This window comes from Emys orbicularis, chromosome 23, assembly GCF_028017835.1.
Source record: "Emys orbicularis isolate rEmyOrb1 chromosome 23, rEmyOrb1.hap1, whole genome shotgun sequence".
Taxonomy (NCBI): domain Eukaryota; kingdom Metazoa; phylum Chordata; order Testudines; family Emydidae; genus Emys; species Emys orbicularis.
The window spans coordinates 12,462,848-12,486,398 of NC_088705.1; the positions used below are offsets into that span (position 1 = coordinate 12,462,848).

The following is a 23,551-nucleotide window of genomic DNA, read 5'->3' on the forward strand; positions in this document are numbered from 1 at the left end:
CACACCCCAGCTCCCACCAAAATAAAATCTCCTCCCACCCGCGTCCCCAGGGGGCCCGGCTGCCTCTCACCTTTGTTGCCTTGGCCCTTGGGTCTCTGGAGCGGCGGCAGGAGGCGGCGCGGCGAGACATGGAAGAGAGAGGAGGGGACAGCGGTGAGTGCGGGGAAGAGGCACCGGGCGCCGCAGAGCCCAGCGGGCGGGAGCTCAGGAAGCTCCGGGCTGGGGGAGAACCGGGCTGGATGGGGCCTGGCCCGGGGGGGGGGGGGTGTCGGGCCCTGGCGGCGGCGCCCCGTGTCCGGGCGGCGAGGCCAGGCCTGGAGCCTGGCTGGCAGGGGAGGCCCAGCCGGACCCGGACCCGACCCCAGCGCGGCCTGGCCGCAGCCTCCCCGCCCTCGCCCAAGAGCCGGCGCGGCCCTGAACCGCCGCAGGGCTGGGGGAAGCCAACGCCGCCCCTCCGGGGCTAGGCCCGAAACCGGGGCCTTTCCCAGCTGCCTCCCCCGAGCGCGGCGCGGGGAGGCCGGGGCGCGGCGGCCGGTACCTGCTCCAGGAGGCTGCTGGCCGACATGGCTCCGATCGGGCTCCTCGCGGCGGGGGCGGGGTCCGGGCTCCTCGCGGGCGGGGGCGGCGGCGGCCGGGTCTCGGCGGCGGCTTTGTCCGGGGAGCGGGGCGCAGGCACCGCGCGGCTCGGCTTCCTGGCGGACTCTGACTCGCCCGCCCGCGGCTGCTGCGGCTGCCTGCTCGAGCGACGCTCTAGCCAGCTCCTCGCCCCTTCCGCCAGCGTCTATGGCCGGGGCCGCCTGCCTCGAGCTGACACCGTACGGGCGTCACGAGGGGCAGCGCGCGCTCCACTCCGAGGCACAATGGCGAGAGAGGAAGCGCGGCGCATGGCGGGCCGCTGGAGGACCTAGGGGCGTCGACAGCGCCACCTGCCGGCAGTACTTAGTTAATGCAGGTGAAAGGGGGAATTCACTTGGGAGTAGTCCGTGGCTGGGATCTCTTAAAGGGACAGGGTCCCCTTTAATGAGATCCAGGTTCCAATTAAAAGGGATGATAATGTTAATTAACTTTTAGCACTTAAGCATGTTTTATCTTTAAATGAAAAAATAATTTAAACTTTTAAGTAAAATCATTGAATGCAGCGTTGGTGTAGCCATGTCAGTCCCAGGATATTAGAATGACAAGGTGGGTGCGGTAATATCCTTTATTGGATCAACTTCTGTTGGTGAGAGAGATGAGCTTTCGAGCCCTACAGAGCTCTTCTTCAGGTCTGGGAAACATACTCAGAGATGCTGGTCCAATAAAAGTAAAATCATGACATTTTAGTGGAATTGCAATTTTAATAAACAATAATGTTTAATGCAAAACTATTGTCACTTTTAGAAGAAATAATGTAAGCCCCAATCCTGAAGTCCGACCCACACAGATGGGAATAATCCTGCAACCCTGAAGGTCCACCTGTACACGTCCGCCTCGAGGTCCGCTGGATGGGGGCTTATGTGTTTGTAAGATCGGGCCCTTAATGTTTAATGCATAGGTATTGTTAATAAAATTGAGTATTACAAACAAGCCTCCACCATGGAGACTACAGCATTTCCTAAGGGAGCAAACATGGCTGTTTGCAATATCACAGCCTTGATTTTGATGGGAGTTCTAGGTATCTGGCACCTCTTGCAATCAGGTCATAATAAAGCTGAAGGGATCTTCAGTTGAGCCTCCTTTCTGCAGAACATAATTGCACTGACATGAGGCCAGCATATGGTGTGTGTGGGGAGGAGTGGGTTGGAGGAAGATGGTAAATAAGGGCTTCCTAAAGGTACAGATTGTTTTCCTCCCACCTCAAACCCTAAACATCATGAGTCAGCCAGATTCCTCACCCCCTGGAAGAGCCCTAGCAGTTTGGAGGTGGAGGGAGTATGGATTGCAGGGGATGGAGCCAGGAAGCATCTGTGTGTAGTTGGAAGTTTTCCATTTATTCAACTAGTGACAGGTGTTACAAAACTTCACTACTAAATATCTTATAATTCTCTCAATGGATCTCAGGCTTTGTTAGTCTGTGCTCATCGTTCATTGATCTGCCAAGTTCCCATTAATCTTCAAAAATAACGTCTATACCTTGGAGTTTGGGGTTCTTTAAGGTTTCTCCACCCAGGGATGGGCTGTAGCCTGCTGCTGATCTGAGGAGTTTCTCCTGCCACTTACCTGCAAACCAAAACTCAAGCAAGATCCCAGAGGAGCATGTATTGGTGCCCCTCTGTAGCTGGGACGCCAACTCCAGCAGCACTGTGCGATGTGTGCTCAGCGTGGTTGCTTGCATTTACTTCCCACAAGAGAGCACAGGCCTTGTGGTGGTTGAAGTGCCTCCACAGAGAATGAAAAACAGGCAGAGATGCACTCCGGCAGCGGCTGCCAAACCTGTTGGGGAAGCCATCCAACTTTACTAGCCCGAGGTCTTGGCATTGCCAGTTGCCACCTACTCTTCCCCATATGCAGCAGCGTGCACTGTAACCTGTGATGGTGCTGGAAGGAACTGAGGATTTGCCAGCCATTCCATTACAGTAGCATTCCATTTGGAACCGTCACTCGGACCTTCAAAAGTTCCCTCTGTTAAACAAGCAAGGAGAGGGAAAGGTGGAGGGGGGCGCTACACAGTTGCAATAATCAATAATGAGGCCATGCGTTAACTTCACCAGCATGCAGAGTTTTCAGCATTCAAGGTGAATACAGGGACATTAACAGGCTGGATTTCCATCACAGCAGGACCCTGACCCAGGCTGCAGTGTTAAACCCACCTCGTGAGCAGGCTGATCTTGTCGTTTTAGTGTTTCATGGCAGTCCCTGTACCAGCCCTGCTACTTCAGGCTTTTGCCAGTGATCACTGGCTGCCCCTCCACCCCACTGCCTGCCAGTCCCCTGTCCGCTTTTCTATATGAATGATAAGATTTGGGTCCAGCTGCCCTGCTAAACCCTACTGCCGCTGTTCCTACTTCCCATTCAAACGGGGGGCATTCTAACCCACAGTGGTGCTGGGCAACTCCAACCCACCCCCCTTGCCTCAACTCACTCTGCTTACCACTCACTTGTTCTAGCTCCCAGTAAAGTCAATGGAAGCTTTTGCCATTAACTGCAGTGGTAATGCAGCAAGCCCCATACTCCATTGCAGTTAGAACTGGTAAAAACAAGGCTTTAGGCTGGTAAACTGATAGGCCCGGTTCACAGAAGAGAAATGTAGAGTAGCCAGAAAGGTCTCCGGGGAGCATTGTTCTGTGGTTTTCCCTTGTGTGACGAGCAGTTAATTCCCTGCAGAGAAACAAATCCAGAGACCCTAGGCTCAGAATAGCTCTGAAGTGAGCATCCCAAGTGCATAGGGCAGGTCAGACACAGAGACTTTTATAACAAACCCACAGTGTGCCTGTCACGCTGATCCAGCACCACACCATCCGAAGAGCTGACTGGGCACGGGAAGTCAGACACATAGTGGCCCCCATTTCAATGGATCTTGAGGAGGTTTCAAACTTTGCTGAGAAGGGAGCAAAGCTTGCCTGGGCCCTGCTCCTTAACCTAGCACAGCAGATGCTGGTCTTCCTGGGTGGGGCTTCAGGAGTGGAGCACAGCATAGCCTCTCCTCATTGGCCACCTTCCAAAAGCATGGATGTCACCTTAGTCACCAATTTTCCATCTCCAAGCCCTCGGTAGAGGGAAGGGAAGTGTCTGCAAGTTTAAGATCTAATGTATAAATGTGTTAATTTTTTTTTTTTTTTGAACGATCTGAAAGTCAGAAAGGTCCCTGGTGTGAGCAGCGATCTGCATCCAGCTGTTCTCCCATGGAGGCAGAGAATTCTGGGGAAAAGGACCTAAGTCCACCTCTCAAAGCCAACGGTGGCCTGCCTGCACATTCCCAGGGGAGAAGGGGAAATCCAGTTAAGACTCCTGGACATGAAAGGGTCCATAGAAGGGGGAGAAATGAGCATGTGAGAGAAAGGAAATGTGACAGATATTGCAACAGCATGCCGTACATTTGGGGTCTATATTGTATTAAATTTAGGAATGGTTTACAGAATCATAGAAATGTAGGGATGGAAGGGACCTCCAGAAGTCAATACAGCCCCTGCACTGAGGCAGGACCAAATAAACCTAGACCATCCCTGAAGAAGAGTTCTGTGTAAGATCAAAAATTTGTTTTTCTCACCAACAAAAGTTGGTCCAATAGAAGATATTACCTCACCCACCTTCTCTCTAGACCATCCCTGACAGGTGTTTGTCCAACATGTTCTTAAAAACCTGCAATGAAGGAGATTCCACAACCTCCCCTGGAAGCCTGTTCCAGAGCTTAACTACATTATAGTTAGAAAGTTTTTCTAATATCTAACCTAAATCTCCCTTGCTGCAGATTAAGCCCATTGCTTCTTGTCCCGCCTTCAGCAAACAATTGATCACTGTCCTCTTTATAGCAGTCCTTAACATAGCTGAAGACTATCAGGTCCCCCCTCATTCTTCTTTTCTCCAGACTAGACATTCTGGTTTTTTAAAACATTTCCTCATAGGGCAGGATTTCTAAACCTTTTATCACTTTCTGTTGCCCTCCTCTGGACTCTCTCCAATTTGTCCACATCCTTCCTAAAGTGTGATGCTCAGAACTAAGCCTCACCAGTGCCAAGTAAAGCTGAACTGTTATCTCCCATGTCTTACATACAATACTCCTGTTAATACACCCCAGAATATTAGCCTTTTTTTGCAGCTGCATCATGTTGTTGACTCACATTCAATTTGTGATCCACTATAACTCCCCGTGTCTTTTTCAGCAGTACTACCACCTCGCCAGTTAATCCCCATTTTTGTAGTTGTGCATTTGATTTTTCCTTCTTAACTGTAGTACTTTGCACTTATCTTTATTGAATTCCATCTTGTTGAATTCAGACCAACTCCTCATCTGGAGTACTGGGTCCAGTTTTGGGCCCCACACTACAAGAAGGATGTGGAAAAATTGGAAAGAGTCCAGCAGAGGGCAACAAAAATGATTAGGGGGCTGGAGCACATGACTTATGAGGAGCGGCTGAGGGAACTGGGATCATTTAGTCTGGAGAAGAGACAAATGAGGAGGGATTTGATAGCTGCTTTCAACTACCTGAAAGGGGGTTCCAAAGAGGATGGATCTAGACTGTTCTCAGTGGTACCAGATGACAGAACAAGGAGTAATGGTCTCAAGTTGCAGTGAGAGAGTTTAGGTTGGATATTAGGAAAAACTTTTTCACTAGAATGGTGGTGTAGCACTGGAATGGGTTACCTAGGGAGGTGGTAGAATCTTCTTCCTTGGAGATTTTTAAGGTCAGGCTTGACAAAGCCCTGGCTGGGATGATTTAGTTGGGGATTGGTCCTGCTTTGAGCAGCGGGTTGGACTAGATGACCTCATGAGGTCCCTTCCAACCCTGATATTCTATGATTCTATGATCTTGCAGAAGGATTGGAAGGACTTTGGCTTGCTAGAGCCCAATAAACGGATCGGTGATCTCTGGTGAGATTTTAGCATGTGGTTAGGAACTTTGGGGTTTTTTTTATATGTTTTCTCTGCAATGCTTTCTCCCCCAGAATAAATGTATTTTGTTTTGTGAAGGCTGGCTATTAACTGGTATACACTGTTGTAGCCCCTGGGGAAAGATTAATCACAGGTGCTGGACCCTGGTCAGCACTACTGCTGGGGAAAACACAGAGAAGTTTAGACAGATTGCAAGCCTAAACCCCCAGATATGGAGGAAGAGAGACTGGATCTCCGCCCGAGAAAGGTAATAGCTGGGAAGCCTGAAACCTTTAAGACCCGAGTGGGGGAGGTGCGGGGTTAACCCTGAAACGGTGACAAGATGATCTGGTGGTTAAAGCTGTGGTCTGGGACTCAGGAGATCTGGGTTCAATTACCAGCTCTGCCTAAGAACACCTGTGCAAACAGGGGCAAGTCAAAGGGCCCAGTTCTCCCTGCCTTGCACGTTACGTTATTTATATCCATGCAGAGTGGGTATAAAATGCTACCAACCCAGAATGGTAGCATCATACACCCCCTTTACCCAGTGACAAGCTACAGTCGAGTGGAAAATCAGGCCTTTAATGTCTGTCTCTAATAAATAATATTTCCTTTCTCTCTTCCTTTGTTTACAGTGCAAGTGCTATATTCATGGACTATTTCCTATGTGCAGGTGCAGTGCCTGGCAAAACAGGGCAATCTGGATTGAGGAGCTATTAAAATACAAATAACAAATTCACGGTAGTCCTTCCCATTAATAATCTAGATGCATTTAGATTTTTCCTTTTAATGCAAAAAAAATTAAAAAATAAAATAAAATAACCACACACCTCCCCCTCCTCCGGGTCTATTTCTGTTGTTACTGTTTTGCTTAATATATTTCAGCCAAGCAGATTTCCCCCAGCCCTCCCAATTCCCCACAATTCAACAGTTGAACTAAAAATAGATTCCCTCCTTCCCTTCCTCGCCCCACAAAGAAACAAAAGAGCCCCCCCACTAAAGAAGTGGCGGGGGGGAGCGGGGATGCTGAGGCAGTCACAACGCTAAAATAATATGCCCGTTCTAATCCTGCAAATAGATTAAGGGAAAAAAAGAAAAAACTCACACACCAACATGTAGCAACTAGCAAGTACAGTTTCCAGCGTGCGGCATAAACAGATGGGGCTCCTGCCCCGTGGAGTCCAGCTCTCCCAGGAAGCAACAGCACAACACACGCTTTATACATCCAGGAGGTCAGCGCTATGCTAAAGGGAGGGCTGTGTTTTTACCAGTGGGTTGATTCTTCTCCTTTACGCACCAGGCTTAAGCGAGCAGTGTCTTGTAACAGTGTCCTGCAGCAAAGAAACTTACAAGGCCTGGGAGGGAGAAGGCCAGGAAGGGAAGAAGCAGGATTTGGGTGACAGAACCCAAAAGCAGCTTAAGCACTTTAGCAGCCAGCAGATCTGGAAAGGGGAAGGGAGAGCAAAGCAAAAAAACAAAACAAACAAAAAAAACCCACAGGGTGTGGGAAAGGGGACAATGAACACTACAGTCAGGGTTGCTGCTTCCTTGTCAAAAGCAAAATACCAGCATAGTTGATAATGAGGAGTTGGACAGAATTCCCTTCCCTGGGAAAAAATAAAAATGAGGTACCTGTTTCCCCCAAAGCAATAACCAACCCCTTCCAGCAGTAAGATCAATGCTCCAGTTACTGGCCAGAGAGTCTCTCTCAAATAAAATAGTCCTAGCCTGGGCAAAAACGAGAATATGGACTGTATCACTGTGCGCTCTCAGGAAGGAAAGGTGCTCTCCCCTTCTGGTCTGCAGAATCACTCCTCCTTCCTCCCTGCAGAAAGGGTTGATTTTGTCCATCACTCCATGGAGATGGAGCCTTTTCTTGGGCCTCTCCATGTTTCTCCAGCTTTTCCCGTTTTTGGACTGTAAAAATGAAAAAGATCGATGGCAACGAACAGGATGACTGTCAAAATAAAAAAGTTTAACCAAAACAAAAAACAACCCATCCCACCAATGAGATTTGCCTTCCTTGCTAATCCTCCAAGACAACGATCTCTACATTGTGCACCTGGTGCTGATGGTCCTCAACATCTGCCATCACTTTCTCCTCTGTCCTCAGCTCAGTTTCCAAAATCACAGCTTTGCCCTCTGATTCCTCAGTCTCTGCTTCAGGATCTGGTGCCGGGTCTATCTCTATGATGGTCTGTCCATCTTCTGAGGTGCCCTCTACAGCTTGGATGGTAGAGGTCAGGCCAGACTCCATGGCCACCAGTTCCACAGGGTTCACCACCGTGGCCACGTTAGCCAGCCCACCGCTGTCCTGCATAGCAGCTGAGCTCAGCAGGGCCAAGCTCGAGGACGGATGAAGGGTTACAGTGTCAGATGAACTGGACTTGGAGGAAGACACCACGGTGGCATATCGGAAGAGCTGTGAGGATGGCAAGGTGTGGAGAGTCACTGGGCTGGATCCCTGGCTGATGGTTGCCACTGGAATGTTGCCCACTGAGAATTGCTGTCCCATAGGTGCGATGGCAATGGGTGAGATGACTGTGAACTGAGGCTGCTGGACAGGGGTGGAGGGACTCAAGACTGTGGCTGAGGCCGGGCGCTGCAGACGAGGTCTCTTAGGGGGTTTCGGAGCACTGACTGGCATCAGCACCACGTTCTGGATCGTCTGAGACTTCATCTTCTGATCCCTGGCGAGCTTCTTCTGCTCCTCCAGCTGGCGTTCCAGGTCTGCAAGAAGAATGACAATGCAGCATATTCAGAGAAAGCTTGAGTCACTGAAAACAGAGGGAGATACTTAAAGGGACTCCATAGAATCAGCAACATCTGGTGCCACATATTATTTATTTTGCAGCGGGGCATCTCAGACATCCAATCAAGTGTTTCTCCTCAATCCACTTCGGACAAAACTTTGTTCAAGACCGGGGCCAGACTGACTATGGCCCTGCAGCTTCAGCGACCATTCACACTTGTGCAGAGTGGAGGCAGAACACTGCCTTTCTGAGCTGGTAGCTTTTTACACCCACACATTGCATTTGTGTAAATGGCTGCACAAGGTGCAATGCGATGGAGAATTAAGGACCAAGGTCCTTGGGATTCCCCTTGTCTCCTCATTCTGGAGTGGTGATCTACCTCTACTTCTCTGCTCACAGCCTTGTTTTCACTGCCGAGAAGATGGGTGCCATTGCTGCACATGCCTGTTCCAGCTAGGAGAGACCGCGGCAGCGAGTGCCATCTCCTGAGCTCGGTTGGGTGCCATCTCAGGATGGATGGCGTTCATGAGCTGTCGCAGGGACTGGGAGTCCCAAGGCCACTCCCGAAGCTGGGTCTCCAGCACAAACAGAGCTCAGATAAGGATCTTTGGGGGATATCACTGAAAATAAGAAGAGGAAGCATCAGCCATAGTGAAGCAGACCAGAAGTCCAGCAAGGCCAGTATCCTTCCCTCAGCAGAGGGCATACCTAATACTACACACTCCCTAACACCCCAGGCCAACGGCTCATTGCTACACAAGGGACTTTGGGGGATTCCTACCTGATCCCTAGAATGGATGGAGATTCAAGTGCACGTGTTTCATGATGCAGTATGTCAATAATTTGCAGTGACACAGGATAACACACCAGTTGCATGCTGGTGTATGGAAAAAAAGGCAAATTCAGGTTTTAAATAAAGGGACCAACGTATTGTTTTGCATTTGTTCAAAGTCAAATAGGAAAGCGCATGAGTCACATCAGCTCTAGAGAGCTGTGATGGGCCACCAGGTTTCACTAACAAAGAATTTCCCAGGCATTGACCATACCTGCTAAAGTATAAAGAAACTGCTCTTCTCCCTGCTCTGTTTGGCTTTTCCTGTTGTCCAAAACTTTCTTGACTGTGTCCATCAGGCCAAAAGTGTGGGCCACATTATTCAGGACTGCGGCATCTGCAAGGAAACCCCACATGTGTGAGTGCCTAAATTCCTTAGACAGCCTGAGCTTCCAGTCAAGGAGCCAGGCAGGTGAGATTTATTTAGTATGCCTAAAATCCTCTCGTGCTTTCTATTAAAAGTTCTTAATTTTTCCAGAGTGCAATTCCAGGAGTGCTGGCTGGGGAGGGCATTCCCAACCCCGTGGACATCCAAAGATGGAACAACTCTGTTCATATCAAAATAAATAAAACAAAGACCCGTTGCTCAAGCAGCTCTCAATAGCTGCAAATTAAAGCATCATGCTTTTATGCAAATATACTGTTAGACCACCCCCTACAATTTTTCTGCCCATAATGCTGGCAGTGTCATTAGCGCTCCAGCAATAGTGAAGGTTGCACAAGTTTTTCCATTACATACGACTTTCTGAAACTGTCATCTATCTGCCCAAAGGTGAATGAAAAAGACCAAAACAAAACATGGGTGTAACTAAAAAGAGAATTTGACGCCAGGAAAGGATTTTGTGAGTAGGAAAGGGCCAATTTTCCCTTCCCGTCTCTGACCATAGCCACTTTTTCAATAATCCTTTAATATCAACACAGAGGCTGCCGGCCTCCCACCCACCTGTGATCTGGAAGGGAGACTGGCCGAGCCTCTGCTGGACACCTTTCAGCACCTCTTCTATCTCTTTCTGGATGTTGCAGACGACCTCTTCCATCAGCCCCACGTCGGCTATTCCTTTCCAGAACATCAGCGTGTCCTCTGGCACAGGAAGAGACAGGAGGGAGAAGAATTCGACACGTACAAGCATTTGGCATTTTCCCACAAGGCTACATTAAAACCGTTCCAAGAGCAGCGCGCTGTCATGCAGCAGTAACTTTGGAAGCCGGCTTCTAATCTGGCCATCAGGGCGGACATGACATGCAAAAAACAGAAACAAACAAAAAAAATGGATCTGGGAAGTAAACATCACTAGTGAGGACTTTCATACAGCTTACGACTTTAAGAGCAGTGCTTCACTACCTCTGCCTGTCTGCACAAGATACAGAGTCTATGGTCCTGGAGAACTCTGCCTAAGCTTCTGGACAGGTATGAGGAGGGCCAGTAAAGCACCTGTAACAATAGTGCAGGGAGAAAGTGGATGGCTCAGAGAACTGGTAATAAGCTATGGAGGGCTTTGCCTCTAGGTCAGTAGTTTGAATCCAGCCATGGCCAATAGCGACTGAATGTGGCACTAGTCTGAAGTTGTTCACTGGCCTGTGAAAAATGAGCGGGTGGTCTCTGCTCAGTTCCTGGTAGGCTGGGGTCTATTTCATAAAGAGCCCCCATATCGTAACAGGCACTAACTGACCTGCTTGGTCATCTCAGCAGAGAGGCCAAGGACTGAATGGGCTTTAGAGACTGAACTCACCCCTTACTTGCAGTAGGGGGCACCGTGTGTGTTTGCAGGGGAGAGGGGAAACTTGCACTACTGCTGCCTATGTCATACCTGTTCTGAGGACGTTAGTCTCCCAGGCTGTAAATCTGGAACCTTTCACCAGCCTTATATTCACTCAGAAAATGTGGACGGGTGGCGGAGAATAGCCAAAAGACAGTATGAACTTACCCGAAATCTCCTCTGTGTCCTTCTTGATGCCCTCCTCAGTGGCCATAGTGACAGCAGCCGTCAGAGCAGAGTTCCATTCAATCCCCTCCTCCATGCTCTCCTCGGACAATGCGATTTGGGTGATGCTCCCTGCAAAAGGATCCAGAAGAGGAGGCTTCATGTCTCTCGACAGCACCAGGAATTTCACGCTCCAATCAGCAGTTTTACTTTCCACTCCCCCAGTGTTTTTCACTCTCTGTCAGGCTATTTGTATCTATAAACCAAACTAGCGAAAAGCAGATGTTGTTTGTTGTCAGTGGAACCATATCTATGAAATGCACTAGGGTTTGTGGATGGAAAGCCGCTCCCTGTCCAAAGAGTTAACCAGAGACCCATCCTGGTGTAAAAGTAGCAGAAGGGATCAGAATAAAGGAGGGAACTTAAGAAGCAAATGGGTCAGTCATTTCCCTGCCTTGTCACATTGGGAACATAGGACTGTCCATATCGGATCAGAGCACTGGTCTATCACAACTGGCATCATACCTCACACACTGGCTGTCATTTCAGACTTAGAGGAAAGTAACCTAGCCAATTGTATGATAATGTACAAGGGGAGGAAATCTCCTTCCTGACCTCTGCAAATGATTGGCTTATGTCCCGAAGTATGAGATCTGATCAGCCTTATATCAGCATTCATAGTTAAAATGCTATTGGTCATTCAAAGTCTCCACCCAGAGTAACTGCTTCGTTGACTTTCTAAACAACATTAAACTTGGAAGGACTTTTGTTTTTCATTTTTATTCTGAGTACCAGCCTGAAATGGCAGCACCAATGCAGAAGCCATGCATCATGTATGTAAATGGTACCAAAAGCCAAGGTGTAGGGTTACCAACTACAGCATGTTGAAAACAGGACAAACTGGTAAGGCTACAGGTGGAAATACACTGCCAGAGGTAGAAGTGGGAGCCGGATCCCGGCTGGCTGGGGTTTTAAATATTCCATTTGTTTATTTTTCAGAGTAAAAAGACCCATCCAATATATGTCTGAGCCCACCAGAAATCCAATATACTCCCTTTCACATGACCCTCTAATAGGCCTGCAAATAGGACATGCGTCAAGAAAACCACTGCAAGCAGGTGTCTTTCAACTGTTTTTTCATGAGCTGTTTTGTGTTCCACACCCAAGTACTTTAGAACAGAGATTGCCAAGAGGTCAGTTACCAGCAGTTTTCCGTTGGGTCCCAAAGTTGTCTACATCCACCACCAGTGCATTGCTGGCTGCTCCCCACCCCGAACCTTACAGTGTACAGTTCGTTGCTAGATCCCACTGATCCCCACTTCCAGCAGATGCAACAGGAAGCTTCACCCCTCCCAGGAATCTTTTGAAACACCTTGGGTGCAAGTAAAAAGTAATTTGAGATGTGGGACCGCAACATGAGAGAGGTGGTGGCGCACTGCATTAGGACATTGCACACAGAAAACAAACAGAGACAACTGGACAGTCTCAGGGAGCAAGAGGCAGGAGGGAGGAGGGAAGTGCTACAGGGTAACACACGGCATTTCTAGCTGGCTTTGTCCCCTACCATCAGCTGATGTGGGCGTCTGCACCACACTTGTCTGTTGCCCTGGCACTGGTGCTCTGGCACTGCTGATCAGGAGATCAAATTTGGTGCTTCGACAGGTGTTGGTGCAAACCTTGTCGTGCTGGTAGAAGTCGATTTGCCCAGAGTCCATCATCTTCCTGTGCACAGAATGGGGAGAGAACTATGCAGTGAACTCAGCTTGGATCTCAGCCTGAAGAAACCAACAGGTTAGAGGGACAGCTATGACCACATGGGGAGGAGGAAGAACAAGAAACCCATGTGCCCCCATGAGTCCCCCAGAAGATCTTAACTGAAAAACAGTGGCACTCGTGTCTCCATTCTCCAACTTTGTATACACAGCTCTGGCCGTGTGACAGTACCCTTATACCCCATTAAATACCATACAACCCTACCTGTATATGTTCACCACATAATCTCTGGGACGTAAGGTGAAATCCTGCTGCCAGTGAAGTAATGACAGAACTCCCATTGACTTCAGTGGGGCCAGGATTTCACCCTAAAGGTCCTGCAAGCTGCTGGCCATCCACATTAAAAGGGATCTGCTGTTCCATCCACTTTTTCTTGATCAGAGATTTAACTGGCATGTATTGAAGACACAGAGGCAGATGAAATGTCTGCACAGGATTCTATTGCTGCACTGAGGAAGTGCTGAAGCTGGCTACCATGGTGGACAGTCATACCTCAACATGATTCCTCCAAGGCGAATGGCTCTCTTCCAGTCCTTCAGGGTAGACTTGCCAGCCAAGTGAACAAAGTGCTTAGGGCTGATCAACTGGTCATTAAACTAAAAAACACAACAACAACAAAGAATTCAGCCAGGCAGAAGGACAGATCAACAAAACCAGAAGGGAACGTTACTTTACATTAGGACACTCCACAACCAGAAACCATTGGTCAGTTCTTCTAGCCCAATATCCTGTCTCTAGCAGTAGCTTCAGTTGAAGGAAACCGCTTCCACCCAATAATGTATTTAACCGGCAATGCAATAGTGGGTGGCTATTGGGAGTGGTTCCTTCCTGAACCCCTTCCTAGAGATCATTTTACACCCCGAAGCATGTGATTTGATACAAATGTAGAAGAAAATCCAGCACATTTACAGGGATGTTCTATGACTTTTCAGCAGGTGGCCCAAGCAGATCAAGCCCAAAGCACTTTCCCTAGCACTTTTCAATGCTGCCTTAAAGGTAGTTTTACAGTCCATGAACAATATTCCTGCCATAAACAGGTGCAATTACCTTTGAAGCCAGTGGCAGTTGCTCCCATTTACTCATAGATTCACAGATTCCATGGCCGGAATGGACCAATGTGATCGTCTAGTTTGACTTCCTGTCTAACACAGGCCATAGAACTTCCCCGAAATAATTCCTAGAGCAGAGCTTTTAGAAAAACATCCAATCTTAATTTTAAAAAATTGTCAGTGATGCAGAATCCACCACGACCTTTGATAAATTGTTCCAATGGCTAATTATCCTCACTGTTAAACACTTACACCTTATTTCCACTATGAATTCGTCTAGCTTCAACTTCCAGCCATTGGATCATGTTAGACCTTCCTCTGTGAGATTGAACAGCATAACCTTTCATACCAAAATCAGAGAACTCAGATGTCGGTCATATTCTGCACTGACATACACCTTGGGCTAACTCACCGGCTTTTCTGGGTTGCATGCAACAAAGAATTCGGTTTGGCATACGCTGTATGGTAATAAGGCCTGTCCTTGCTCCCACTGAAGTCACTGAAAGTGCTACCATTGAATTCAATGACGCAGCGTTGGGTTAATAACTAACAATATATTTGAGAGATGAATCACAACCAAAGCTCCATAAACAAACTTCAGATGCAGATATAGGTTTAGATCTGAGTTTGCAGCAGAAATCTCTCTCTGTAGTGGCCTGTATCAGAACAACAAACCTAAACACCTGGAACTTTGTAAAAGTTTACACCCCAAGTTCAAGAACATTTAGATTTGGATCTACCTGTAATAAAGATCCAAACCAACTTGGGTCTGGATTCAGAGTCTGGAAACAGAGGACTTGCCGCTCTTTAAAATTAAGGTATCTATTCAACATGCAAATTAAAACACTGAAATGGTCAGTTTAAATAAAACCTGATTTAATCGTTTCTTTGACTTTTAGCCCATCTTCTCACCTGCTTTCATTAATTCCTTCATCCTTCTAGTTATAAAGTGCTGAGTGCTTTAAACGGAACTTTTTAAAAAATTACCCTTTTGGCCACCCTCAAATCATACTTCTAACCCTTTAACTCCCTTCATTAAATACATGGCAGTTTAAAGTGATGCACACATCTTATTTACTCTAGGCTGAATTAGCTCTATGTGTCAAATGACACTGCACCATCCGTGTGGCATGAGCATTTTGCTTGGGAAATACCCTCAACTTTACCTCCCACCAATAATTGGGACATGCCCTCCTAAAAGCCAGGCAGTAAAACATTGAAGCCTCAAAGTGCACATCCGCTGCAGGAACCAAGAAGCTCTGCACTCAGCGTTTCTGGCCTGCAGGACTTGCGTGAACATACAGACACACACACTGGCATTAACCTCAATAGCTTATCACATTGCCAGCTGGGGGACCCGACAGCAGGGTTCCGTTTCCCCAGCCAGCATGTCAGGAATGGAATGCTTGCGGGGGGCCTGCACTACTTCAGGAATATTCCCCAATGACAGGTGTGACCCTAAGAACCCTTCAAAGCCAAGCGGCAAAGGGTCCACTGTTCTGTAACAGCAACTCTTATCAGACCCGACAACCTTACTATACCTAACACATGGCTGTCATAGTATTCATCCCAAAAGGGTCATGTGAGGTCTCTAATAAAAGCTTATGACATACTGATCCTCAGAAGCACGGTGAGATATATGTACTGATCATATTTAAGGAGTTGTGTATATGTACCTAAAATATGTTTTAGAGCCTTTGTCCCAGACAGTGTTGACACACAGGTTTTGCCAGACAAAAGGGTGTATATTCGCCTATCTGCCTAGGTTCATATGTAGATTAAGCATCATAAGGAAGCATGTTTTGCATATGGAGTCAACGCAAGGATGTGAAGGCAACTTGGAGCCAGCACACCAGGAAAGGAACCACAGGGGTCATCCTAATTCCGGAGCAAAAACAATGAATTTTGGGAAATATAAGGAGAGGCAAAAAGACATTTTGTTATCCATTCACTAAGGAAAACCCCTGGCAGAGACGGCTTCATGAATATTTGCATCCTGGTTTGTCTTAAACTAGCTAGCTCTGCAAAAGACTGACCCTTTGGGGGGAAATCTACTTGATTATATAGAAAAGGTAACCATTAACAAGGGTAGACCCAGACTGTGTTTTATTATTTTGTTTTATATGTAATTATTTCTGTTTCCGTTATCCTTACTCACTATCTCTTAAATCTCAGCCTTTGATAACACACTGACTTTTTTCTCTATAAATATATCTCAGTGCTGTGATGTTATATTGGAGCTGACCCTCAGCTGAATCAAACTGGTGTGAGCCCTGTTCCTTTGGGGACAGCTCACCTGGTATTTTCTGTGAGTATCCATAGGCAGGGGCTGGATACTACAGGACATGGTTTCAGAGGGGCTCAGATACACCTATTGTTAACCTGCAAGGCAAAGTGAGGGCTGGCAGAGCCCTGAGGAGATTGTCTGGACAGCTAACAGACTCCTGGTATCAAGGAGCTGATGCCCAGTTAAGCACCAGCAAGTCTCTCTCTCACACACACAGTCCTGCGCACCCCTAGAAACCATCACAACATGGCTCCAAGGGAATGTGATGGAAGAAAAGAAAGAAAAAGCAGGACTTTAAACAGGGATCAATAGCGACTCAGAAAAAAAATGGGGCTGAGAACCCTCCACCCTGAGATTCTCCCTGAAAATCTGCTCATGGCCTTGCCTCTTACAGAGACAAAACCAACTCCAATGTTTGTGGCCCTGCATGCTGCCTAAGCAAATTTAACAAACTCCAGTGTAGAGAGACAGATGAAATTGAGAAAGAGAGAGAGAGAATAAAATACACTGGAAGAAAGAAGATGACCTGCCACAGTCCCAGCTTCAGAGAGGGGATCTGGCAAATGAAATCGGGCTACTCTATAGAAAACAAGTTACCTTGACGCACTTGACATTAATTCCTGGACAGACAAACTTCTTCCAGAGGAGAATGGCTTTGCTTTCCCCACAGGTGATGGGGTAGGCAATCTCAATTTCCTCGTTGGTTTCAATGGTGCTGGGGTCTGCAGGCAGAAGCATGGATAACATGAGATTTTCATTATTGGGAGCTCAAATCACAAAGGCAGAGATGTGAACATCCAGTTTCGCGAGTAGGACACTTCCTAATTCAGCAATACGCCTCTTATCCTTCCCAGCCCCATAAAGCCAATGCAGCTAAAGGGTCCATTCTCCTGCAGCAGGTGACTTCCTTCTAAATGGTGACACCCAAAGAAAAACGTAGATATTAGCAGAATCTGTCTGAAGTGATCACCAATGCTAGCAAAATGCATCCAACGCAAGCATTTAGAAAGGTCACCAAGGGTCAGTAAGTAGAACCACATCCTGTCACGTGGGAAATCTCAGTTTAAATTTAAGTCATAGAACAATGTTCTGCTCTGGTATCTAAGCAGTGGGTCTCTGCTCCAAAAGCCTGTTCCGTGCAGGTGCTGATCTTCTACTAATGTCAATGGGAGATTCACACACAGAGAAGGGTCAGAATGCTAGAGCCAAGATCCACTGTGTGATTCTGAGAGAACTTCCCCCAGGCTCTTGCTCCTTGGGCTGGCAGGGAGCACTGCAGAGCCAGCATGCTCAGCTCATTATATTTAACCCAAACCCTTAACCTGTATCAATCCATACAAAGCAAGAAGCCAACTGTTTGACAGGGACTGGCGCGGATGCTCAAACAGTTCCTGTTGGGATTCCCTGCTCACACAAACACTGTACAACTGCCGTTCTGGTACACAGACGCTAGCACCTGTGTACCAAGAAGGCCTCCAAGGTGAATTCCTGGCTCCACTGCAACCCATGCAAGTTTTGCCATTGATTTCACTGGAGCCAGGATTTCACCCCCAGTATCTAGAGTCCTAGTGTCAACTATAGCACTGGTGATCCAGGTGGGAACACCCCAAGACAATGCACTCCATGTCCTGGGGAAACAACATCCCCAACTGCCGATCCCAGTGGTGAGAGAACCCCAGTGTATTAAAGGTGCAAATCAAACGGTAAGTAATTCTGAAGGAGACATGTTTATGCCCACACCAAAGAGAAACTTACCAATCCCTTCTTCTAGTTTGTGTATGGTATGTGTTTCTACAGCCACCACAGCGGCACTGGTCTCAGAGCCCTCTTCGTAAATCCTGTTGTAAAAGTGTCCATCGATAAACAAACTATATAAATCACGGAAAAATTAAGATTCATAGCACAGGGTTAAAAACCTCATTTCATTTTTTTGCTTACTTGTCCCTTAGGGACAAAATCTTTTGTTTTACAAACTTTGGGGGGGGGGGGGGAGGGGAAAGGAGAGGGGAGGGGATTCAGATATAAAAACTGAGTAATAGTCACCAGGGATTAAAACATGCATAGCTGTTACCAATGCTACACTCCCCACCCCCACACTGCTCCACCAGTAAAACTGTAAATTCTCTGCTTTACGTTTATACTGCAACTTTGCCTACCACCTCAGATATACACATGTGGCATTTTGCATCACTGTATATCCTCCTTGTGATCACAGACTGAAAGATTCAGTTGTCATGCCGACAGGCAAAGGGACAGAGTTACTTGTTGTATAAATCTGCACTTTTAATGTTATGAGTTTTATGCATGTAAAATCCCAGTTCATGTTGTACTAATGTTTTTTGCAATATATTTATTGATTAAAAGGCATGTAACTGGTGGAAGTCATCTGTCCCTTTAGAAAGAGACTGCCAATGCAGGGTACCATAATACACTGCCATCTATTGCAGCCGCCAACATTTAGCACCCTGGCTTTATTATATTTCACAGTAGGGGATGCCAAAGCAGGAACAGACGCTTGTGTATGTCGATATAGTTACATTATCACATAGGTGGTGGTTTCCATGTGATCAACTGCACTTATCATGCCCCTTTGCCTGGCTCAACTGCATGCGGCTCATTAATCTATCTCCCCAGGCGTTGTTTTAACATTCATACCCCTGAGCAGCCATTAAAAAAACCCAACAAACTACTAGGGAACGTGAAATTCCCCTGTCCTATAATTACACTGGCCCAAAGCTCAGATACCATAGTGGCGGGCCCAGTATGTGACCCCAAATAGAACAAACTAAAATAGAAGGAGCAGTATTTAGTCCTCGAACAATGACAAGTTTAAGGTCTAATATCTCATGACCCATTAGGGCTAGAAGCAGAAGTATTATAACTTTATTTTAAACATAACATATAATTAATCTGTGGAACTCATGGCTACAAGACATTCAATCTGAGAGCTGAGCAGGATTCAAAAAAGGATCAGACATCTATATATGTCTAATGAGAAAATCCAATTACACAGGATAGGATTACAAAATAAGGGACATAGACCATCATGATTCATGGCATAAACCAATCTCTGCTTGGGGTTAGGAAAAGACTTCCCCTAAGGACAGGCTATTCGGTAATTGTTCATGATGGAGATTTCTTGCACCTTCTACTGAAATACTCAGTACTAGCCATTGTTACACAAGGTACTGGACTAGATCTGCCCACAAATCTGATCCGGTATGGCAATTCCTATGTTCCTAACCATTGCAAAGGGGAGGGATTCTCAGCTTCCCTCTGAGACACCCAGGGCTTGCTTCTAGCTTGGGAATTCCCAAGCTATTGAATCTTAAAGTCACTACCTTAGTATGTATGTGAACGACTTTAGGTCATTGTTAGAGGCTAACGTTTTAATCGGTTATAATTTCTCTTTTCCTCTAAGGCTTGCAGAACAGACTCAATCAAAGTATAACCCTTTCAGAAGTACCACTTAAAGAGCATGCTGAAAAGGGACATGCCTTGGATCACATACATGAGATTAGCCACATTGCAAACATACCCCCTTCCCACACCTGTGCACCCACATGCGTGTCAATAGTCTAGAACAGGCAAAGCTACATGGATCACTCACCCCTGTTGCACTGGCTGTAGCTGTAGTATCACTTGGGTTTTGGTATCTTCCGGGTTCTCCCCTTCATTTCCTTCGCTTGGTACAACCACCACATCCCCCACAGGGACGCTCACTTCGGCATTTGCCATTTCTCACATGCAGTCAAAGGGCTGGGTGGCAAGTGTGCTGTAGCGGACAAGCAGAGGCAGCTATTTACCCTGGTTTCACTCTCAGGGGAAGAACAAGAATGCTCTATGGTGTCAAAATGGAAGAGCAACCGTCGCCAGCAGTCCTGCCGCAGTTAACAAAATGATATTGGACTAGTGGGAGCTGAGACGCTTACAGAAGAACGATTCTCAATCTCTGAGCAGGTGAAGGGGAGCACTAGTTGTTGATAAAACTCCATGCTGCAGAAGCAAACTGAAGTGCAACAGGTGCCATGAAAGAGAAGGGGATATTGGGCTTCTGATGATGGGCAGGTATAAGCCAGAGAGCGTACCTCTCAGCTTGCAGAGCAGGCAATTGAGACCATTTAGATCTGCTATCAGCGAGAGACAAAAAACACAGAACCCCACAGTACCATATTCACAAACATTTTAACAGCAGACAGAATGCAGAGTGGAATTACCTGTACAGTGTAGTTTAAGAACCACACATTGCAAAATCAGGGCCAGCCAGGTCAGCGTCAGCACTAGCCCACATGCTTGGTCTTAGCAGCAGACATGAGTGTGCTGGGAGACGGGTTTCTAAGATGGGGCTAATTTCCTCCTTTCCTTAATTGCAAGATTCCTAGCAGGCATTCTGATGCCATAATCTTTTATTACCAGACAAATGCACTGGCCAGAGCTTTCCCCACTGCATGCAAGCATAAATGTAAGACTGATCGTAGCGTCAAAGATGAATTGAGGAAGGATGGGAGTAAAGATCTTCAGAGTGTTTTACTGAAAGCACCTTGAGTATTTGTTGTGCTTTGCTGGAATATTCTCTAGTGCTCACATGGAAAAATATACATGTAATTTTATTACCGGAGGAGTTAACTGCTTTTTTTTTTATATTATCCTTGCCTAAAAAGCATGGAGAGAGGATAACACATTATGTAATTTGTTTGACGTAATCCAGGCTCCAGTTCAAGATAGTTCTCCTTGGTTTTAAAACCCTCCACAGATTTGCACCAGTCTGTCTCAGACACCATGTCTATTTCTCTACCTCGTCTTGTCTAGCTGGCCTCCTCTCTGCTCTTCCCCAGTTTCACCGTCCTTGATACGAAAGCCTTCTCCTCTGCACCTCCTGCCATCTGGAATAGCCTCCATGTATGTGTACACATAATTAATTGTCCCTCCTGACAGAGAGACCCAGGTTTACATTATTGGGTTGCTGGAGGCAGTGTTCTCAGTGGCAGACCTCCAACTGTGGCAGACCTCCAGCTGTGGCATTCCTTGCCAGATGAGATCAGGCTGAGTCTAAGCCTGACTCTGTTTAGGTCCAAATGTAAGGCACAGCTTACCAAGAAAACCTTTGCTTATGCGCTGACCTAAACAAAAGCACACATCCCTGCTTCAGACAGACAGACTAGTTATCCTGGTTCAGATTTGCAGTGTGCTTTGGGACCAATCAGAACATGGCAGAGAAGCGACCCAGAACGAAGCAAGGAATAGAAACATGATGTGGCCAATGGACAAGTGGCCCAGTAAGGTTGTGGCTGCCTGGGATGCCCAACTCAGAATTACTCAAGGAGACTATGGCAGGATCTAGCTATCAAATCAGTTCTCCTTTGTTTTCAATATTTCCTTGGCTTAGGTTGGTCTTGTCTGTGTCTAGGGGGAAATCGGATCTGCAGTCTCTGTCAGAGGGAACTCTGGGAGCGTCCTAGCATCTCAAAGCATCTAGTGTCAGATGTTACCAGGAAGATGAGTCACATGGGCTCAGACAAGACAAATCTGCAGTGAAGTCTCCTGAGAGGGCTGAGTTCAGTTGCTTCTGGACCTGAAATACGTACAATTGAACTGCATCTGCAGTCCCCATTCATTACTGTAAATGCCCTAGGAATGGCAGAGTCCTATACCTGATATTTGTTCTCCCGCATCTTGTGTGCCTGAAATACAGGCAGATTTGGTCCCATGGGAACAATATAAATCTCTGTAGTTCACTTACTACACATCAGAGGCTGTATATTCTTGGGTCCATGTTCAGTGGCGTCTAAGGCTGGATTTAGGAAACTCAGCATAACATTCCCTCATTAAGTGTTCACACATCCCACTGCAGCCAAGGCCACAGCATTAGAAATGTCTCATCCTTCACCCCTCCATATGGAGGTGCACAAGCCCTAAAATAGTCACCTTTCAATAGTCAGGCTTTGGAGGGTGAGACCCCACACTCCTTTCATTTTTTGGCTGTTAAGAGAACATGGTGCAAGATCCTTCACCTGTCCTGGGTATGGAGGACATACTTACACTTTTTATCGGTCCCAGAACATGAGACCAGTCACCTTTTCAGCATCAGGACAACACAGGACTCAACCCACCCAGCCACCACTCATCCATCTGTAGTCAAGGTCATAAGGGTAACACCCATGTCTGGGATGAACAGAGCACTGCATTCACCCCCTATACACATACCTTTCACTCTCCAGTCTGGTGTAACCACTAGGGATTCAAAAGGCCCAATCCCCCACCTCCCCCAAGGCCTCAATAAGGCCTCATCTGAGGATGCCCAGCCCCCTTCACACCTGCACGGCCAGTAGACAACAGGCACATGGCTGTCCCCCAAAACTACCTTCACACTGAAGATCAGATGGGGCGAGCCTCCACCCTAACAACCCCTTACCCACTGGCCGTCAGGAACTCAGAGAGCATGAGACCCTCCCTCCACCCCTGCGTCCCCATCATCCCATAGGGACTGGAGAAAGTGGGATGCCACCTTCAGAGTCAGGTGTCCAAAGGGCCCGAGCTGCGCTGACCCCTAGTCAGCGTGTGTGCGTGGGGGGAGGAAGGGGTCGGTCTATGGCGTGCTGGCTGGGAAGGAGGAGCAGAAGGTATTCGCCGGCCATACACATCCCAGATTTCCTCTTCACCGAGAGTAGTGCAAGAGGAGAAGGGGGCAGGAGCTTTCTCACGATTGCCCCACCAACCCCCTCCCCCGTGGCTGGCGGGGCAGGGCTCAGGCAGCACAAACTCCCCCAGATGCCACCTGTGGCCTTGGACAACTGAGTGGGGAGGGCACGTGCCAGAGGCCACCAGCTCCCCCGCCCCGGAAAGGTCAGAGGTCACCAGCCCTCTTCCCCTGAAAAGGTTGGGATGGGAAGGGTCAGAGGTCACCAACCCCCTTTACCTATGAGACCCCCGGGGGGGGGGAGGGCCCAAAGCCTCCCCGCCCCAAAGAATGGTCGGGGCCCAGCGCCCCCCCGCCCAGCTGTGCCCCCGCGCAGGGGCCAGGGGCGGGGCTCCCCTGGGGAGGGGGTGTGGCCTCCCCTCCTCCCGCCCCTCGCTCCAGGCAGGCGGGCGGGCGCCGAGCGGACGCAGCCACTCAGCCCCCCTTCCCCCCCCCGCGGCGGCGCGACGTCCCTCTCCCGGCGGCGGCACGTACGGCGGCGGCGCGCTCTGGGGCTCCCCCTCCCCCTGCGGCCGAACCCCCCCCGCACTCCGCGTCCGGGCCTGGCCCCTCCCGGCTCCCGTAGCGCGGCGCCCTCCGTCCCTTACCGTCTCCGAACGGCCGAGTCAGGGGCTGGGGGAGGGGAGGAATGAGCATGCGCAGCAGGCGCGCTCGCGACAGCACTCGGTCGCCAGCACTTCCGGCCGCCGCCTGTCTTAAAGGGGCCGCGGACCATTTACTCCTGTCTAC

At 48.1% G+C, this 23,551-nt stretch overlaps 2 protein-coding genes across 2 annotated transcripts in view; both read right to left on the bottom strand.

The window, feature by feature from the left end:
• Positions 1-581, bottom strand: part of YTHDF2 (YTH N6-methyladenosine RNA binding protein F2) — a 28,891-nt gene extending 28,310 nt beyond the window's left edge. Inside the window, exons 1-2 of the mRNA XM_065421630.1 lie at positions 539-581; positions 71-95 (exon numbers count right to left, since the gene is read on the bottom strand). Of these exons, the coding sequence (XP_065277702.1) occupies positions 71-95; positions 539-565 (52 nt within the window). The 5' untranslated portion in view covers positions 566-581. The remainder of the gene's footprint in view (positions 1-70; positions 96-538) is intronic.
• Positions 582-7,535: 6,954 nt separating this feature from the next.
• Positions 7,536-23,471, bottom strand: GMEB1 (glucocorticoid modulatory element binding protein 1). Its single transcript, XM_065421781.1, has 10 exons — positions 23,410-23,471; positions 19,736-19,900; positions 17,881-17,993; positions 16,723-16,847; positions 13,282-13,385; positions 12,581-12,738; positions 11,020-11,148; positions 10,038-10,175; positions 9,309-9,431; positions 7,536-8,239 (listed from the first exon to the last, which is right to left on the bottom strand). The coding sequence occupies exons 2-10, from the start codon at positions 19,861-19,863 to the stop codon at positions 7,536-7,538; spliced, it is 1,722 nt and encodes a 573-aa protein (XP_065277853.1). The 5' UTR covers positions 19,864-19,900; positions 23,410-23,471.
• Positions 23,472-23,551: the final 80 nt, after the last annotated feature.